Here is a 20,617-nt window from a genome sequence, read left to right on the forward strand (position 1 = left end):
TCTTTCCCTTTGTATATTGGAAATACATAAAATCTATAAGATTTCATTGTCTTCATTATGTAATTTCAATTTTATACAGTAAAAAGGTCAACTGATTCAATGAAGTATTATTTAACAGTTTTGTTAAAACAATACTTGGTGTTTGAGAGTTTGTTGTTCACGCGAACAAAATGGAAGCTCTGAAAAGTGGGCTAGTAATGACTCAAAATATACAATTTTTATGAAATATCACATTTTCTTCATACAGACCAGGTGTTCTACTATCTATATAAATAATTTGTTTATAGGTGATTTATGATTTACAATTGGTATACACATTTTCCTTTACTAAAATTTACTTGAGCCAAAAACGAGGGCACGAATGGTAAAGATTGTCATGAATGACCTCATACAAGTATTGTCTCTTAATGCGTAAATTAATGAAACCAGAAGCGTAAAGGACGAGTGACGAGTCAGAGTTATGTACATCTGATTGCTTACAATACGTTGCTATGCAACATAAGCCCACACTTGTTGGGAGTACGTGCGTTTTTTTACACTACCTCTCATCCGGTTCTTAAAACTGATTAGGAAATATGTCGTATGATTAGTGTGAACATTCAGAAAAGAGCAGGGTTTACAGTGCGAGCATTTTATTCATTATAATGCTACATTAACCACAAAAGCATTTGATGTTTTCTTATTGTTATAGAATTTTTGTCCTTTATAGCTATTCCCCTTGCAAAATTATATAAATTATAGAGTACCATCATGTAGTAACAATTATATACAAAAGTAAAAAGTTTATTACAATGTCTAATAATAATGGTTTTGTATGCATACTCAGAAAGTATATGTCTCATAGAAGGTTTTAATCTTTTTCATATACATGTAATGAGGTTTTTTCTCTTTTATACAATTGGGCATTCATTAACAAGTGAAGGAGTGTATGTAATATAAACAGCTAAACAAGAAGTGTAAAGATCATCTGGAGATATAAATATTCTAGATTGACGTTAATAATGACCCAAAAAGAAGAACATATACATGCATAGTACTCACAGGTGTTTCTTTTAAGGAATAATAAAAATGAAATGTAGAGGAAAGGTGTCTAAAACGATCCCTTTAAGGCGTAATTTATATAAAAAATACAAATGCTCATTATTTAAATAAAAGTAAAGTAGTTTTTGTTAGTTAGTCTATCTATCTTATCATTGGCTTAAATAAAATTTAGCTACGTGATCAATTATATTTTTTATTCGCATTTCTTTGAAGGTATACTTAAGGATCATTTTGTAATGTATGTCATTTTATACCTACTGATAGTAAATACGACGAACATTAAAAAGCATTTCATTTATTATTACATTTTATTTAAATAAAAACAGCTTTGACGCGTTGGATTTCTTTCATACTCACAGGGCATTGTTGTAACTAAAACAAAAAACAATAATATAGCATATGGGTAAAATGATTCATTTTATTCTACTAGAGAGGGATCATATGACCCCAAACACCCAACTCACATTCAGTGGTTGCGTATAACATCAACTTATTACATGCGGTAACGAAACATTAATTAACTTATTATTGAATTGTGGTTAAATCCGCGCAAGAAGCAGCTGTCACATTAAACCATTTATGACAAAAGTTACACAACATTGAATGTATTGTGTAGTTTTTTAAATTTTTCTTGTGAACAACGCACAGAGCACTGATATTCACATGGCACTTCGAGCAACGACTAGTGACGTGCGCAGAGAACTATTGTAGAACGACATTACGATATAGCACCACTAATATCCACAGATCAGCCAGGAATCATTTTACCCCGGGGGATCGTTTTAGACACCTTTCCCCTATGTAGATAAATGGATTAAACCTTCTCATTTCAGTATATAATTTTCCAAAAAAGTAACAATGAATACGAAGGAAGATGAAGCAAATGATTTAACATAAGGAAATACTAAATAATTGTAAAACGAGCTATGTACTGCAAACTTAAAGCTTTATGAACTTCTACTGTCTACACACTCAAAATAGCAATTTATTTATGTCAAAAACTACTAGACTGTAGAAAATTGAGGCATTGCAAAAGTGAATCCAAGCTGAAAACGGAAATAGTAATGAAATGGACAATTTTTTACTAATTCGTGTCTAACGACGCGAGGCTTTATATCTACAAAAGATATTGTTGGAATCGTGCTGAATTAGTGTTAATAGACGAGGGTCGTTGTCCTGAAACTATGGAAACTCTAGAAACCGTAACTCGTACAATACGCATACCTATATCGTGTATCTAACCGGAAAAGTTGTCCATCGTTCTATAAACTTTATTTATTTTTTTCGTCTTCTTACTACATCTCTATAGATCTACTCGAATCTACAAGAATTTTTTATCATTTAGGCGATACCTTTGACTAATTCTTTTTCACTTTAGAGGCAGATTTATTGATAAGACAAGTTTCAACGTTGTTAAATACCGAACGTGTGTATGTACCTATAGGAATTTTTTAGCCACATTAAAATGGATCTAAACATTGTTTTATCTAGGTTCAGATTCCTCATTTTAGCGGATATCTCGTGTACCCCGCAACAAAGAAACACGGTAGTCATTAATATCAATTCCCCGCATGCGTAATCATTGGTTTGCATCGCGTATTAATGACGCACGGCGATCGTCGTATTCCGATTCCGATGCATGAAAGCGGCGTATGCGTGTCGCATAATGTACGTAATGTTCTCTACGTGTCTCCACCTTAATCTTGACACACATGTCCAATACCGACACCGTTGCTTGTATTTTATTTTCGAACGTGTTTTCATCACAAATCTATTTTCTGCTCCGTATCGTGGCGAGATAATTAACCTGTTCAGTAAAACACGATTCCCGTAGCGGCAGGAAGTCGGACTGCGATGCGGAGGAGATACGCCCCGTGAAGTATGCAAATGTATGTACGAAGTTCTTTGCTAATAACGGAACTTCGGTAATCCCGAAAAGTCGGATTTCCCTTAAAATTTGCAGGTTTGTAGGGAACCTCGATTGAAGTACCAGATATTTTGCTTTTTCGCTACTTTTTGGTTTTTCAGGGTGGAAGTACCTCTTAAAGCAGGCATGTCAAACACGCGGCCCGCCAATACATAGGTTGCGGCCCGCCGAGACTTTTGAAATATTTTTAAATATCAAGCTTTGACGCTTGAAGTTGGAAAGTTTGAACTTTTTGGTTGACGCTGGCGCGAGGCGTCAAATGAAAAGCGGCGGTCGAAACCGAACGGAGATAAAAACACAAGACGATCAGAAACATGATAGAACGCGGAGCGATCTAATGCGACACACGACACATGTTTGTCCAAGTCGTCACAAAGTGCAGTGTTTGCTCAATCGTTTGCGAATGATATTTTGAACTCTAAAGTGGATTTTGGTTTTTATTCATATTAAACTAAAAAGTTATTTAATAAAAATATAATCAAACTTCAACAACAATGAGTAAGAAAAGATCAATTGAAGAGGAACATCGTAATTTTCAAGAAAAATGGGAACTGCAAAATTTTTCTGTCCAAAACAAGAATAAAATATTATGCCTGATATGTAAAAACTCTATTTCAGTTGCTAAGGAATATAATCTTAAAAGGCACTATGACACAAATCATAAAACAAACTATGACCAATACGTTGCAAAACTTCCTGATGACAAATTGTCGGAATTAAAATCAATTCTTCAAAAACAACAAAGTGTATTCACTAAATGTGTTGAAGACAATACAGCTGCTGTAAAAGTTAGTTATATATTATCACATTTAATCGCAAGCAGATCGAAACCATTTACTGAAGGGGAATTTATTAGTGAATGCTTAATTAAAGCGGCGGAAGTATTATGTCCAGCACAAATAAAGAAATTTAAAAGTGTAAGTTTAAGTCGAAATACTGTAGCTAGCAGAATTGATGAAATAGCCGAGAAATTGAGAAATCAGCATAATTCAACAATATCAACATTTCAAGCCTACTCTATTGCAATTGATGAAAGTACAGATATTCGAAATATCGCTCAGCTGGCCGTTTTTATTCGCGGATGCGATGTTAATTTAAAAATAAGTGAAGAACTTTTGGAAATCATTCCTATGCATAATACAACCACTGGAGCTGATATTTTTGATGCACTTATGGAAGTTTTTAAGAAGTATAAGTTACCATTGGAAAAGTTCGTTTGTCTTGCAACTGATGGTGCACCTACCATGACCGGTATTACTAAAGGAGTTGTTGCAAGATTAAAAGAAACATGCAAACAGCATGGTAATAATAATTTTGAACATTTTCATTGTATTATTCACCAGCAAGTACTGTGCTCCAAAGTTTTAAATATCGGACATGTTTTAAAAATAGTCACCAAAATTGTAAATTATATTCGAGCACGTGGACTTAATCATCGTCAATTTGCTTCATTTCTGGAAGATATAGAATGTGAATACACCGATCTACCATATTATACGGAAGTTCGATGGCTTTCGAGTTATAAAGTGTTAAAACGATTCTTCAAATTGCTGGACGAAATCATAATTTTCTTGGAAACAAAAAATTATGAATGTGCTGAATTAAAAGATGGACAATGGATAAAGGACCTGGCTTTCTCAGTTGATATTACAAGTCATCTTAATCAACTTAATCTTAAGCTTCAAGGCAAAAATCATGTTGTTACAACGCTATTTGATAATATTAACGCTTTCAAACAAAAATTATTACTTTGGCGAAAACAACTAGAATAATATACAATATACAATAAAATGTAAAATATTTTTTTAGTTTAAAAAATGACATGAAATATAAAACGACTATGTATGTATAATATACAATACATTGAGCTTGACATTGAGTCTAATAAATACATAATACATAATATAATCATTCTAAAAATCGTATTTTATTAATTTTTTGAACATTGAAAACATGCGGCCCCCAACTTAATACAAAATAGATCATGTGGCCCGTAATATCATATGAGTTTGACATGCCTGTCTTAAAGGGTAATCTGTGTTTTCCTATTCTCCTGTACATCTTAAAAATTATAGTATATATAAACAAATTATTGAAATGAAAATTTAATGTCTTTTTGTGCTCTATAAAACTGTGTAATTAAATTGTTTAAAATTGTCTTGTTTACTAATTTATTAATTTAAATAACAAATTCTTAACAAGTTCATTGCAGAATTTCATACAGCATAAAAATCCATTACATTTTCATTATAATAATTCTTTTATATCTATTATAATTTTCAAGATATACAGGAAAATAGGAAAACACATATTAACCGTTAACCCTTTCGTTGCTAAGGGTGACTATAGTTACCCAACGTCGAGCGCTCGCTGTGTACCCTAAGGGTGACGTAGTCACCTGTCAAAATTTCGCATTAGGTAAGAATTGATTTAAACTTTATTAATGTAAGTAATTACATGCAGTAATTAAGCAGATGTTACACTGTTTGCTGCAAAGTGTAGTTGCAGCATACTGGCAGCCAACTCCCCCGTAGCGAAAGAGGTTGAAGGTTAATACGTGTATGTGTTTTCCTATTTTCTAATATATTTTGGAGAAACATACTATGTAGATATAAAAAAATTCTTAGTATAAAAACTTAATGACATCTTATACTCTATAGATCTACGCGATGCAATTGTTAAAAATTTGCTTATTTATTTATTTAAACGAGAAATTTTAATAATTTCATTGCACAGTTGTACAAAGCATAAAAAGTCATTAAACTTTTATCCTCACAATTTTAATATATCTACTATGGCTTTCTTCAAGATAAATGTACAGGGAAATAGGAAAGTACACTTTAATCTTTAAGAGACGTGTTCACTCTGCAGACCCGAAAAGTAGCAAAAAAGAAATTGCCTCACACTTTTATCGAGATCCGCTTCAAATGTTCAAACTTTTAAAAAGTCGGAACTTTCGGGTTACCGAAGATCTCTTGTAAAGGCAGACCGACTGAAAACGATTCCGGCACGGTCGTTTAAACCCCGATTGGGACACGCGGCTATAGGTTTCGAGCGTTCGTTAAATTAGTCGGGGGCTGTTCGTGTGTCCAGCGAGGTATGCCTAATCAGATTCACGGACTACGTACGCGCTTTTCGTTTTCTATTTGTCGATTCCCAACCACATGGAACTGGGTTGCGATACCGCATAAAGAGACGCGCAAACGCAGGAGCGCGTGCACACACACGAGTACCCGCTCGTCTCTGCATGTAAAGGTTCCTTCCGTGGGGTGTGAAGGCGGACTGAAAATAAATGCTTTCGCCTCGGCGAGTTATCGCAATAACGTTGGAGCTTGAGCAGGGCGTGTAAGTTCCCGTTTATATTGGTCGGAACGTGTTCCATGCGCGCGCGCGCGCGTGTCCGTGGATGGATAAGTTTCAGATTGAAAAATAAAATATATTTCCATTCTTCCGCGATGTATTATTCAGCCTCGGTTGAGACCTCTTTATTAGCATGATCGAATCCAGTACCTACCTATATATCTGAACGCATTGTGCAGTTTTTGAAAAGACTCCTGTTATTCTTATGAAATTGAGTAAGACTTATGAATTTTTTATATTTTTGCGCGTAAAACGTTCGTTCGATGAAACTTCAGAAGCACGTGTATTGTTCTAGTAGCTTCAATGTGATATTATCATTTTTACAACAATCGACTAGCATTTTACCAATTTAGTAAGGATTGAAACTCATTTAGAAACAATTTATGCTGCAATTGGTTGAAAAAGATGAAATTGGAGCAAGAACGGAGAGAATAAAGCAACATACGTAATAAATTTGTACACAGCCAATTCATTACAATTTTTTATCATGATACTTGACGAGCTCGATTTTGTGAATAGACATTTGATTTTTATTAATAGGTGTTATTCCCGTTGCTTTCTTTCGGCTATCTGTTTGTGTTCTCTGAATATAATAATCATGTGCGCAGAAGTATGATACAACTCGTAGACACAACTTTAATGTAATGTTACCGATTTTATTACGTAATTAAACATACATCTGTAACTATGTCCTAAGATTTAAAGCGTAATAAATTATGTTTCCTCTACTTTACATGTTTCACCCTCTTACTATATCGTGTCGCCAACGTATTTTAAATTAGTACACGTCTAACCTTCAAAGGGATTCACAGATTAAATTTGATTTGTGTAAATCTAATCGCATCAAGTCATTAAGACGATACGAATACAGAAATGCTTGATACTAGCAAACGTCAGCTCTTTTTTCTCGTTCACCGCGGCGCGGCGTAGTGAAATATAATTACTCTTCGAAGGAATTTGACCACGTGATTCTTAACCCTTAAATGCATAGTGTTGTTACTTGACAACATGCCTATATATCTTAATGTAGTAAAAACATTAACATTTACTGCATGGTGAATCCGAATATCTAATATATTACCAAGGTATAGAAACGGACTCTCACAAGAAAAGAAGCAGGACCAAACTAGACATTGGCCTACAATCGACGATTCAAAACTGTGTAAATTACCCACATGCAGTTGGCTTGACGCATACAAAATACGAAAAGTATAGAGTCACACGATGTATGTCTGAACAGAAATAATAACTGTTTCAGAAATTCTCACGCCAATTAGTTGGAAATTTGCTTATCTGTTCTACATGGTGTAGCTATTTTGCAACAAATGCTGTTTTTAAATAGAACAATACAAAAAAATGAGATGGACTTTTCAAATTTCTTTTTCTATAGCTGTATGGTTCATAAATCAGTAATTTATAAACGTTTTATTATATTTGCAAAAATTAAGGGCATGGGCGTAGCCATGGGGGGCAGGGTGGACAGAAAAAAGTAGCTTTTGCCCTACCCTACAAGAAAAAAAATTGGGTTTTGCTCCCCCCCCCTCCCCTTCCTTCCTAGAGTTACAAAATTTTTGCGTAATATTTAATATTGCAGTATAATTTGAAACACGACCAATACCCTCTATTAACAAAACGCATACATTTTCAGTGTGTCTGGCTACGTACAGCCTTTTTCACTGTCGCAGTCGATGTGTTAATATTTTTGCCCCCCTGACTGATAACCTGGTTACGCTCATGCTTAAGGGTTAACGTACACCGATGCCACCATAGGCGTAGCCAGGACTGTCAGGAAGGGGACACTTGTCTTTCCCCCGGACGGAAAAAAGTTGCTTTTGCCCTACTCTAGAAAAAAATAGGATTTTGCCCCCCCCCCTTCCCCAACCCCAAGAAAGGAAAATACAATCGTCCCCTCTCTCCGACTGATAACCCGGCTACGCCCATGGATGACACGTAACATCAGCTACCCTAGCGACGACCGACCCAATTTACAAGTGTCTAATAAAATAATTTTCGCGATTAAAAGTTTTGTAGGTGGTTAGAGTTATTCATCTTGCCGAACAATCAACGTTACCACGAGCGTGGACTAATTCAATTATTAAATCGTGGCGGCCTCGATACGTCCGGGCGTCTTCTTGAAGTAGCCGCTTAATAGAGGCGGTCTCCAATGGAGCGTGACACTTCGGCCCGCTCACCACGGTCCTGCGTACACACATCCCTTAAACGCATGATCAAAAAGTGGTCGTGTCGGTTAAGGGGGAAGGTTCCAGCCTTTTCTTGCACACTCAATACTTCCTCCTTTTTTTCCTGTGTATGTTTTTTTTGTCTCGCGCGTCTGTTCGACCCGGTAACCCCACTGCCGCCACCCTTCGTTCCAACCCTCTCGCCGCTAAAACTAGGGTTCATGACACCCCAGCGTCATTTAATTTAGTCTCGAGGGCTGGCAGAAGTGAGCCACTCGTAGGAGCGAGCGCTCTCGAGCGATTTTCGAAACTTCCTTGCTCCACCGCTTTGCCCGTAATTATGGAACTTGGAATTTATTTTCGTCGTTAAAGACGAGGAATACCCCAGCACCGAGTATTGGACACGGTAAGGAGCTTCTAATATTATCGACGTGCCGTAAAAAGAATTTTGACCGAGATAAATGTATTTTATATTTCCGTCCATAAGTCATCGGACATTTATGTTACTAAACGAGGAATGCCACAGAATTAGAGTTAAAAGGTTACTTAAATTATGAAATAAACGAGTTATTATCAACTTTGCACATTTCAGAAAATATGTATTGGGATCATTCCATAAGTAATGCGAATTTTCTTTGATGTTTGTTGAAGATGAAGTATAAAAACGTAATTAACCTGTAGAGGACGGGAAGCCTATTTTTAGACTCCAGAGGGATCGCATTTTTTTCGCAGTATAACACCATGATAGATATATAAAAGTTGTAACTTGAAAATAAAAAGTCGTGAAAAAACCTGCCCGTCCTCTAAAGGTTAAAACAATTACATAATCTTTTACCTGTATATATTTTTCCTCATTTTCTACATTTTGCAATCTTCCTACCAACTTTTCAATACTAACTTCTAATTTTTTCCAATCAGAAACATCAATGAAAACTCGCAGTATTTATGGGATGTCTATTACTAATTACTATTACTAATTAAATATCTGTTTAATTAGTGTCTCTGGTTTATTTAGGGATATTCATCTAAATGAATCGTGGCATTTTAACTGCGAATTTTTTGAAAATAATTCTTCCTTGATTCCACCCAAATCAGTCTACAATCACTCCTGTTCTTCGTTACTTTTTTTACGCGGTTTTCTTGGTGTCTTAGGAAAACGGTTCCAGAATTATTCGATTGTGTTAAATTGATACGACTATGAACACCGTTAAAAAATGTGTAAGTGATTATTATTTTGTAATTTTTTAAATAATTATCAAAGATGTTTGAGTTATGTTCTTCAAGATAGCGATCTTACCTACAAATAAAATAAATTAATGAAATTGTTTTAAATAATTGCATTTCTATTTCGATTTTTATTTTTCTCGAAATAATCAAGTGTCCGGTAACATGTGGACAAGAATGTCCATATTAGGTATATGTATATAAAAGTAATCATTTTACTTCATTGGGTGTATTAATACGTATTGTACTACTGCATTTTAATACACTAGTAAAATAGTGTAAATTCAAACTATGTTCTTGTTCTTCTCTTTTCTTAAAAATGGCAAGCGAACGTTGAAGAACTGGAACAAATATCAGAATAAAATTGTGAGAAAGAGAAACCATCACTCTCTTACCAACGTTACCTCTGATTGCCCATATTAGCATGGCAATAACAATTTTGTTCTTTCTACAACTAACCACTAGAGCTTGAACATAAGACCTGAGGTGGTTATATTCACAAAAATGTACTACAATCCTGCCATATAAAAAATGTATGTTTCCATTTAGAAAATTAAAGGTTACCCTCAAATCTCCGAAGCCGTAGAAACATTTCGTTTGACCCATCTTATGTTCTCCTTGAAACCATGTAACTTTACTTTAATTAATTTCTCTCTATGGTTACTAATATTGACGTATATCAAGGTGGTAATATCAAGTGACCTACCCTGTACGTACTGAATTCAACAAAATACAGTGGTTTAATTATTGGTGCACCTAATATTTTATCGATCGAGAACTTAACTTTTGTTAGAAGCATGACAGAAACGGTATAGAAAATGGGGAGAACTGGTTTGAGCGACAGATGTTTGACAGAAAACCGGCAATTACTTGTGCATATGTACATCTAATATGCATTGCATGTAGATAATACTGCATTATATGCATACAAGAAACGCAGTTGACTCTAGGTCACACAAATGTTATCATGATAATAAATATTCAGGTTACTTCTAGAAGATAGAAGACCCGACATGAAGAGAAAATTCAATACTGAAATGTGAAAAAAAGAATACCATTTCATATTAATATATTGTAAATTCTTCATTCTACTTTTCTCAATTTAGATATGTTTTTAAATAATAGATCCCGAAGATGAAAACGTTACTCGGTTAAAAAAGAACTACAGTCTCGCGTACAAGCATTATCTCCCGTGGTATTTTGTCATTTTAGTGACATTTAATTAAGTAGGGCATATCTACCCGACTACGTTAATTTATCGTAAAGAATTCTTGTTTTCCTTTGCGTGTTCAATGGCGTCGAAATGCCGTAAGCAGATATTTTTGCGGAACTGTGAGATCGATCGCGGTGAATGTTGCTTCCAGTATCTCGGTTGAACGTGTACCACCAATTTGTCAACGGCAGACATTACGAGGTTGAACGCAGGGGATGCAAGGACAAAAGATTAAACGGAGAAAACACAGAGAAAATTGTTTAATAGAATCCATCATGGATGCTCTAGTTCCCCGTTCAGTAACGTATCAGAGCGCACGATGTTAAATTGTTTCTAATTTATGTCAAAACAACATTATCTTTTGTTAGTTCCCATTATTTTCTCAAATACGGTCACGTTACATAATATTAATACAGCTGAAAATTGAATTATATTTATTGACATGAAACAGGGAGTTTTTTCCGACGATTCATTTAATCAGCGCAATAACCTGCATTGATTGGTATAGGTCAGGTTAGGCTATACTTGGAACAACAACCTGCATCGATTATTGAGTGGTAGTTTCGATCGGTTATTTTCCTCCCCGTTTGTGGGTCTATTCAACGAAGATTATCGGGATGATGTTAATTCCCCATTGCTAAGGTATGGAAAACTTTTATAGTCAGTGAAGTTAGAAAAAGTAGACAAGTCATTTTAATTCATTTTGTAAATATTTGTATTTCACGTTAATGGTTTTTCAAATATTTCTAAGTAGTATTTGTAATTGAGAGGTTCATAACAAAAATGAACCTTATCGAATGTTTTGATTTTTGCGATAACAGATTCTTGTAGTCAGAAGCGAGACTTACAACATGATGGAACTTACGCTATCAAAAAAAAACTGTTTAATTATAAAAATTTTTCTGATTTATTCTGAAACGAAAATTGATTGATTTTTAAGATTCTTAAAGATGCCAGAGTAATTTTTATTCTCCTCGGAAATAACGAAAATTGACGAGTGTCGTTTTTGTTATGAGTAGACTGCGAATTTTTATGCAAAATCAAAGTTTTTAAAGTAATTTATAAAGGCAGGAGCAATCGTAGAAACTTATTATCCCTTTTAAGTATCTTATTGGATTCAGAGGAAAATAGAAAATTCTGAAATTGTATTTCACAGAGCCCTATAGGTTATAAATGCATAAAATCCACAGTGTAGTTATGAGCCTTTTAATTATACATTCGGTATATGTAGTGTGTACTATCACCAAGACTGAGTAAAATATACACATTAAACAGGAAATTATAAATACCTTTGTTTAGAAATCTGTCTTAATAGTATGAAAATAAGATACTATGTCCTTTATACTAACTTTAAAAATAGTATTCAAAATAAGTATTTCATTTGAACGTTATTGAGAATAGTGTAATTTTGTTTGTTTTAATTTATATATAATTAGTTGTTTCTCTTTTGTACGGAAGTTCGACATTATTCATAATGATAGTAAAATTTCATGATATTTGCGTGATAGGGATGAGCTACATAATTCAGTGTATTACCAGATAAAAATACAGTGCGTGAGGAAATGATATAGCCACCTACGTTTTCTGGTGTAACTCGAGGAATGAAATCACCGATCCATCTCAAATTTGTTGTGTATGTAGTCTAAATAGTTGTTGATAATTCTAGAATGATTCATTTACAAAACGTTTGTTCATTGAGGAACAGTAACCTCTTTCATGAATTTACCGGGTTTTCAACCGTTAGAAAATGATATAGCCATTTAAAGGATAATTAATTTATTTTATTGAACAGTTATAATAAAGAATATATAGTAATTTTTCAATATTTAATTGATTTTCCGTTACTTTTGATAAGCAGATTCATACGTTTCGGCATGGAATTTGCTAGATTCATTAACATCTCGGTGTTAATCTTGTTCACAAATTCTCTATTGGATTGAGGTCCGGGGACCTCGTTGGCCAGGCGAAAGTCGGCACATTTTTCGCCATTAGCCATTCATGGTTGGATGTATTGATGAATGTAAAATTGATCGATGGGAATTGCCTAATATACGGAAGGAGCTGCTGCTGCAGCAGTTGTTGGTACCCGTGCAAATCAATGCGAGTATCAATGAAGGCGATAGACGACTTTTCGTATGCGGAAAAGGCCGCCCAGATCATAACCGACCCACCGTCTTTTGGTGCCAACTCGTTTCGAAGGCGGCGAATGCCTTTCGTCGAATTGGATGCCGCTTTACAAATGGCGCGTTTTTGGCGTCTTGTAAGGGCTTGTGGAATACCGGGAGACTTGTGGGGCCCATATGCAGCCGGATCAGCTAGGTAGCGACCGACTACGGTGTAATGACGCCCCAAACGTCAGCCAATTTCGCGGTTGCTGAGATCACTGACGTGAAACGCGCGAATTTGACCCTTCTCGTCGTCTGTGAGCCACGAATATCTTCCCATTATTTTAAAAATACTTTTGTATTTGGACTTTTACGACTATCGAAAAAGGGATCGACGTAATGTTCGCTTTCGTCGCTCTTCGAAGACTGTTCTCGCGTTACTTCATAGACGAAAACTGTGTTGGTACTTTATCTTTTGTTTTAACAACTCGTTGCTTTGTTAAAACAAAAGAAACAGTTCCAACGAATATTCTGGAACCTTCTTCGGTCTTGTATTCCGGAGTGTTCTTTGGCGTTGTATTCCGGTATGTTCTTCGGCATTGCATTCCACAATGTGCGGAAACGCACTCTGTACCCATTATACATACATCATTTTGCATTATACATCTGTTAATGAGGTAAATAAACATATATTCAAAGACCAGAACACGTTTCTTTCAGGTGGCTATATCATTTTCTAACGGTTGAAAACCCGGTAAATTCATGAAAGAGGTTACTGTACCTTAATGAGCGAACGTTTTGTAAATGAATCATTCTGGAATTATCAACAAGTATTTCGACTACATACACAATAAATTTGAGGTGGATCGATGATTTCTTTCTCGAGTTACACCAGAAAACGTAGGTGGCTATATCATTTTCTAACGCACTGTATAGGTATAAAAGAACTGTTTTTGAAATAATATAATGACTTCGTCATATATCACATGAGAAAGACTGTCTAGTTTCACTGAAACCATTAACTGCCCCGACGTTAGTCGTCTAAAGGGTGAAAATTTTGAGTAAATCCCTTTCGGAAGTGTGTTATAATCCTAGTTCTTGTTCATTCTGGTTTTACCGTCAAGAGATGTCCAAAATACATATTCCAAATACAGGTAACCCTTGTATAATACGGTTGTTAGGTTCCTAAAAAATGCCGTCTTATGCGAGTCCGTATTATACGAAACAAAGAACTAGTACAAAAAGGGGGTTAGGTTCCAAAAATTACAAAAAAAACATACTATTATATTTTTATAATTAAGAGAAATATCTTTATTAAAGCAATTTTCATCAAAAGTATTACATATTAATATGTATTAAATAATGTTTTATTCATCATTACTAAGCACCATTAACCGAGGGCGTTTTCTTTTTGACAAGATATCCTCATCCTCTGAACTTTCTTCAACACTATCTTGAGTTAAGTAAAATCATTTTATTTAGGTTCTTTAAAATAATCGTTGGAAGTATTCGTATGTAAATTATATCGTTAAAAAAATCTTTGTAACGATGGAAAAAAATGCAAACAGTCTGATACATAATATTAATGTACAAATAGGTAGATGTAGATGAAGCCCAAAGCATTTTTATTTATACTAGTAGGAAATTCGACGACCAAATTGATTCGATTCTCGAATTTCACGTATCTCTAATTTCTCTGTCCGTCATTTCTCCAATACCAGCATTTAAAGAACACAAAAACAATATCGGTGTATCGTTTGACACAGACAGCAGAGAATTTTTATTAAAACTTATGAACCATTCGATGTATTTGCGGCAAAATAAAACGTGAATTTCGTCAGCATTCCCTCGAGTTTTCATAACGCCGCGCCTTTTCGGTAAACGAAAGTTCAGCGAGAGCGGGACAGAGAATTTACGAGATATTAAAATTGAAACTGACAAGGCTAACTGGTATGTAAAAATACGCGCATCCTTCCGCTACTTCCATTACAAATCCTGAAAGGGAGGTACACATATAAATATTTTCATTTCGCGTTCGTGTGCGTCTCGCGAAGCATAATGATCATTATCTTATTAAAACGCGTTAGCACATCGCGCATACGAACAAGATCACGTGGCATGCAATTATGTAAAAAAATATAGTCTTATGTCTACGTAACTATTCAACAAGTATGCGAGGAGAAAAGCCGCACATACTAGCACAAGTGCATTACGAGGGAAAACGTAAATACTAAATTAAAAGAATTTATTCAATGACCGTAATTATCATTTTTATACGAATTCTTATCATTTCGTTGGATAACATTTTTTATCGATGTTTTATCTGTTACATCAACGGCAATATACATATATAACCAGTACAGAAATTAGTTTCATACGCATTTTAACCCGCGTGTACTGATCGTATAGTTTATTACTTCATTAATCCTAAAATTGAATTGGACCAAAGTTGAAATTGAATTCAACGAAAGTGTTCACTTATTGCCAGATTATTATATACTCTAACTACTGATATTAAAGTAACTCATACATTTCTGTAATGTAAAGCATAATTAAAAATAAAATTTTAGTTTTAGGTGAATTTTATCTGAAGGGTGTATGAGAGTTAGAGATAGAAAATATGTCTATGTAATTATGAACATTTCTGTACATTGCTAAGATACGTTTCAAATGGATGTTTGTTAGCACTGTATATTATAAATAGCGATTTTTTGTTTTTATCCGTAGTGAGCAACGAAAGTATTTGAATTGTGGTTTTAAGTGTCTACACTTTGAAAATAATTTTTTTTCCAATGTATATACATATACACATTGTCTTTTTTACGAAGCAGTGTGTTAATAGGAGATAATAAAGGGGAGATCACATTATGAATGGTTGTGGATATTTTCCATGAGTGATTCACCTTTCACTCTATCATTTGCAAACAAATAAAAGTATTTACTTTTAATTAATATTTCATTAAAATTCACGTAAAGGGACTGGGAATTTTATGTATTTAAAACACGGTGGAACAAGAATTCTAATAACGTTCAATAAAAAAATGTTATTTCATTTTTAACTTCATACAACTCTCACCGAATGACATAAATATTTATTCATACATGAATGTGCGTAAACATCCGCAGTCTACAGATCACCGTGAACATTCTTTGCGTCCAACGCGTGCATAATTTTCTGTCACCCACGTATATGTACAGGTAAAGTTCGATCAAATACGTTTTTCTTTGGCCAGAAGCGGTATACCGCTAGTGACAAGAAGGGTGCTGAAATATATCGATTCCAGCCCGCAAATTGTGACGCAGTATTGAATAGTATCAAACATAATCGATACCAGTTTGATACTTCTACGAAACTATCGATACCCGTTTGATATTTCTACGAAACTATCGATGCATAATGATCGATATCTTTAAGCACTCGGTATCAATTTTCGATACCGATACCTCTTGAACTGACAGATAACCAACGTGACATGACCTGAACGTTCATCGGTAACCAACGCGACGGTGAATCCATTAGAATACATATAGTTCAAAAACTCGAGGTCATTATCTTTCGGTACAATCAACACTCAAGAGAATCAGTTTACACAAAACGTTCCGAATCTCCGAACTCGGAGATCGATCTTTCCGCAACAGCCGGCAGAGTGCAACAGATATACGAGGGTCTAGTATCCAGGCGCAAAGCGACTGTAATTTAGCAGCTCGTAAAACGTACATTCCCCATTCGGTTTCTGTGAAGACGCGTTCACGGGATTTCGGCGTAAACAGTGGTGCGGTCGGGCGGGTCAGCAACTAGATGTTACCAGCCTGCCAGGACACAGTCAGGTCGGTGCACCTTCCAAAACAACCTGGAGTGTTCGACGACGACGACGGAAGATGGACGACGGCCGCAAAATGAGACACCCGTCGCAAAACTAATACGTCCGTCGTAAAACTGAGACGTCCGTTGCAAAACTCAGACGTCCGTTGCAAAACTGAGACGTCCGTCGCAAAACTGAGACGTCCGTGGCAACATTGAGACGTCCGTTGTAAGACTGAAATGAAATTTTATTGCAAAACTGTGAATAAAAATTTCCGTTACAAAACTGAGACGTCCGACGCAACATTGAGACGTCCGTTGCAAGACTGATGAAGTTTCGTTGCAAAACTTAGACGTCCGTTGCAAAACTCAGACGTCCGTTGCAAAACTGAGATGAAGTTCAGTTGCAAAATTTAGACGTCCGTTGCACAACTGAGATGTCCGTCACAAAACTGACAAGGAAAGGCACGGAAGTGTCCCTCTCCGATTTTGATGAAATTTCGTATGTCTGTTAAGCAGTCAAAAATAAGGGATACGTATTTTTTTATCGGCTGTGACGCGTCTTTAAGGGATAAAACCACCCCTCGAAGTTTCGATCCGAAATTTTTTTGTTATAAACAAATTATATTTTGGACAATTTGTCAGCATCATATTATTCTACATGAAAAACCGCAAACCTCGTCCATTAGAAGTTTTCATGTATCTCCTCTGGTTTTCGAGATAGTACTTTCGGGTTGACACTTCGAGGGGTGCTTTCACCTCTTAAAGGCGCGTCTCAGCCGATAAAAAAAATACATATCCCTTATTTTTGACTGCTTAACAGACATACGAAGGTTCATCGAAATCAGAGGGGGACACTTCCGTGCCTTCCCTTGTGAGACGCCCGTCCCAAAGGTAAGGGAGAAAGAGAAGAGAAAAGACAGGAGGAGGAAGAAAGAGGGCCGGAGCTGTAGTCCCGAAGTCATAGTCCTGGAGCCGTAACCCCGGTGGCGGAGTCGATTTTAACTCGTACCTTGTGCATTATGTTAGAAAAACTCTTAGAAAATATTTCTTCGTTGATAGTAAAGAGTTAAACATGCAGTAGTCGGTGCCTCAAACAATCAAGCTGTAATTTCCTATATTAAATATCGCATAATTCGGTATCCTCTGGGAAGTATATCGTTACAAATTTTAAATGGTATGCATTTATCAACTTCCCTTTTATGTACACGAACTTCATTCATTATTGTAACGTATTCAATCAATCCTGCAAAAAAATGTAGTTAATATCAGACAGATATCAATATTTCGGTGAAATATCAAATTAGTATTGAAAATTTCGTAAAGCATCGAATAGGTACCGACAATTTCGCCAGGTATCAAATGGGTATCGATAGATTCGTGAAGTATGAAACGGGTATTGTTTCAGTATGTACTTGTATCGATTTGGTATCGCTTTAAGGGGTATCGGTATGAAAAACTGATAGCAAGTATCTAAAATTTTGATACCTTTCGATATTTCACATTGAATACTTTAGTATCGATCCGACCATTAACTACTGCTATCTTTCCTCTGGGGTGGAGAGTACTTACCTACATATGGTATACATATATCGAGATTCACGATACGAGCAACGTTAATTAAGCAACGATGTCGGATAGCGATTGAACGATAGTCGGACGAGGTGATGGGAAGGGGGGAGTTCGTGGATCAGTGGGAAGGACGCAAAGAAGGAGGTAAGCGGAACGACAGGAATAGGGGGCGGTTTGCTGCAATAGCGCTGCCGCGTTCATATCGACCCAAACCTCCAGGCTCCATCTTGCTTGTCCCACATATACCCATGGTACATATATGTATACTCGCGCCTATTTTACTCGCCCGCGTACATACAAAACGGGCCTCGGTCTGCTCTCCCGTTCTCTCGTGTTTTCCTCCTCTTTCGCCACGTTTTTCTTGCCTTTTATTCACCCGCGCCCTTTTCTCTTCGTTTGGTATCACCGCCGCCGCGCGCCGGGAAGTGTCTCGTTGCAACCGTCTGGAATCGACATACAATACACCGATTTCTACGCGACGTCTGATGGCTACACCGGCCGGAATACATTACACTTCCGACTTTCTAAGTGTCTCTCTTGTGGTGCGTCGAGGAAACCCTAGATCCAGTCGAGAGGCGAAATCATTTCTGCCCTGACGCTGGTGTTACGTGTTCAGAGGGATAGGGTATACCGGTCATCGATAATGGCGGAAACGGGCGCACCCGAATATTCAGATGTACATGAACCATGGAACGTGATTCTTTTTCTTTTTATCGTAAAGAACCATAGAAATCGCGAGCTGGAAGAGAAACATGCGACGGAAAATTTACTTTACCGGATTACCTGTGTCCATGTTCGTATATTTTTAAGTCTCTAATGCGTGTAACACAGCGTTGCGTAACAGGAAGGACAACAACCCTTATGAATCGATACTTTTATTGATACGTTCCAGAGGAAAGTGACAACTACGAACGGTGCAAATGTATACACTGTTACCGGTAGCTTGGCTCAATAACGTTGTAAACAAATTCTTTATTGAAATTCATTACTGTTTTTTATTAATTTACAACTACTAAAGTTTTTTACAAACAACATAAATTTCTGTTCAATTTTCGTTCTGTTTGTGTCTGGTACAGAGTTCAATGTTGCTAAAACTATGGAAACGAATTTACTCTATTTACTAGATCTCCATCTAGGATTGTAACCTTTTTCCCAGTAAATCGTAGAAATAATGCAACACTCTATTTTCGGAGCCCCACTTATAATTTGTGGTTTTCTCGGAATTAACAGTTCGTTCAAAGTAATTGAATAATTTTTTTAGGAATTGAATTAATCTTCTTGCGTAAATATAGCGCCAAGAGATTGCAATACAAAAGAGTAAACACAGCGATCTACATCGTGGTTGAAATCTCGTCGGTTCTCAAAGCTGGGGGTCACACATGTAGCACGCATTGCGAGTGAAATACAGACGATATCATCGATCATGACGTAATTGGTCTTGACACGGTAAACCGGAAATAGAATATAACGAGACAAATGACAACAATAATTCTCGTGTTCTGACATGCCCATATAATTCAACCCTTCGAAATCGGTAAGAACGTTCCCAGAGACTCGGAAGACGTCGGTATAATGATTAACGCAATAATTCATCTTGATATTTTCAACGTTTCGCGATTGTAAACGTACCAGTGAGATGGATTTATTGTTTACAAGTACAGGATTATGTTACTTCAAACTCAATCACCGCGAGGGCTTTGAAGTTCTTAGCGCGCAGAGTGCAGTTAAATCGTTCACTGCTCATCAATTTTATACGCTGTTATTTACTTAGCCTACTTTTCAAGGGAAAAAGAGGAACAGAGAGGAAGAGAGAGACGAATAAAGTGCTGCGAGCTTATTTATGCATTCCACCCTCGGATCGAGCAAATCCTTGCTTTTGCTGCCTGCAAATTTTCTGAAATTATTCCATACATATTTTCATTCTGTTCGCTAATACAGAGAAAGGATAACGAAACGAGTGACGTTAATAAAACTTTCGGGATGATGAAAATAGTATTGAACTGTACAAGTTATGAAAAAGTTAACAAAGACTGATTTATGATTAATCGGGCCAAAACAGGAGAGAAGTGAAGTGGTTACGGGTTGTGATATTGTAGAAAAATAATATCTTGTTAAAAAAGATATTGTAAAATTTAAAACAAGAAAAAGCAATTAAATTAGTGTTATATTTACGTATACAGATATACTTATGTG

The 20,617-nt window shown here is 35.9% G+C and overlaps 1 protein-coding gene across 1 annotated transcript in view; it reads left to right on the forward strand.

Moving 5' to 3' along the window:
• Positions 1-3,462: 3,462 nt before the first annotated feature.
• LOC107195144 (general transcription factor II-I repeat domain-containing protein 2-like) overlaps positions 3,463-20,617 on the forward strand; it is a 48,502-nt gene continuing 31,347 nt past the window's right edge. The window contains exons 1-3 of the mRNA XM_015584929.1: positions 3,463-3,496; positions 3,587-4,270; positions 4,388-4,665. Coding sequence (XP_015440415.1) covers positions 3,463-3,496; positions 3,587-4,270; positions 4,388-4,665 — 996 coding nt within the window. The remainder of the gene's footprint in view (positions 3,497-3,586; positions 4,271-4,387; positions 4,666-20,617) is intronic.

This window comes from Dufourea novaeangliae, unplaced genomic scaffold (assembly GCF_001272555.1).
Source record: "Dufourea novaeangliae isolate 0120121106 unplaced genomic scaffold, ASM127255v1 scaffold61, whole genome shotgun sequence".
Lineage (NCBI taxonomy): Eukaryota > Metazoa > Arthropoda > Insecta > Hymenoptera > Halictidae > Dufourea > Dufourea novaeangliae.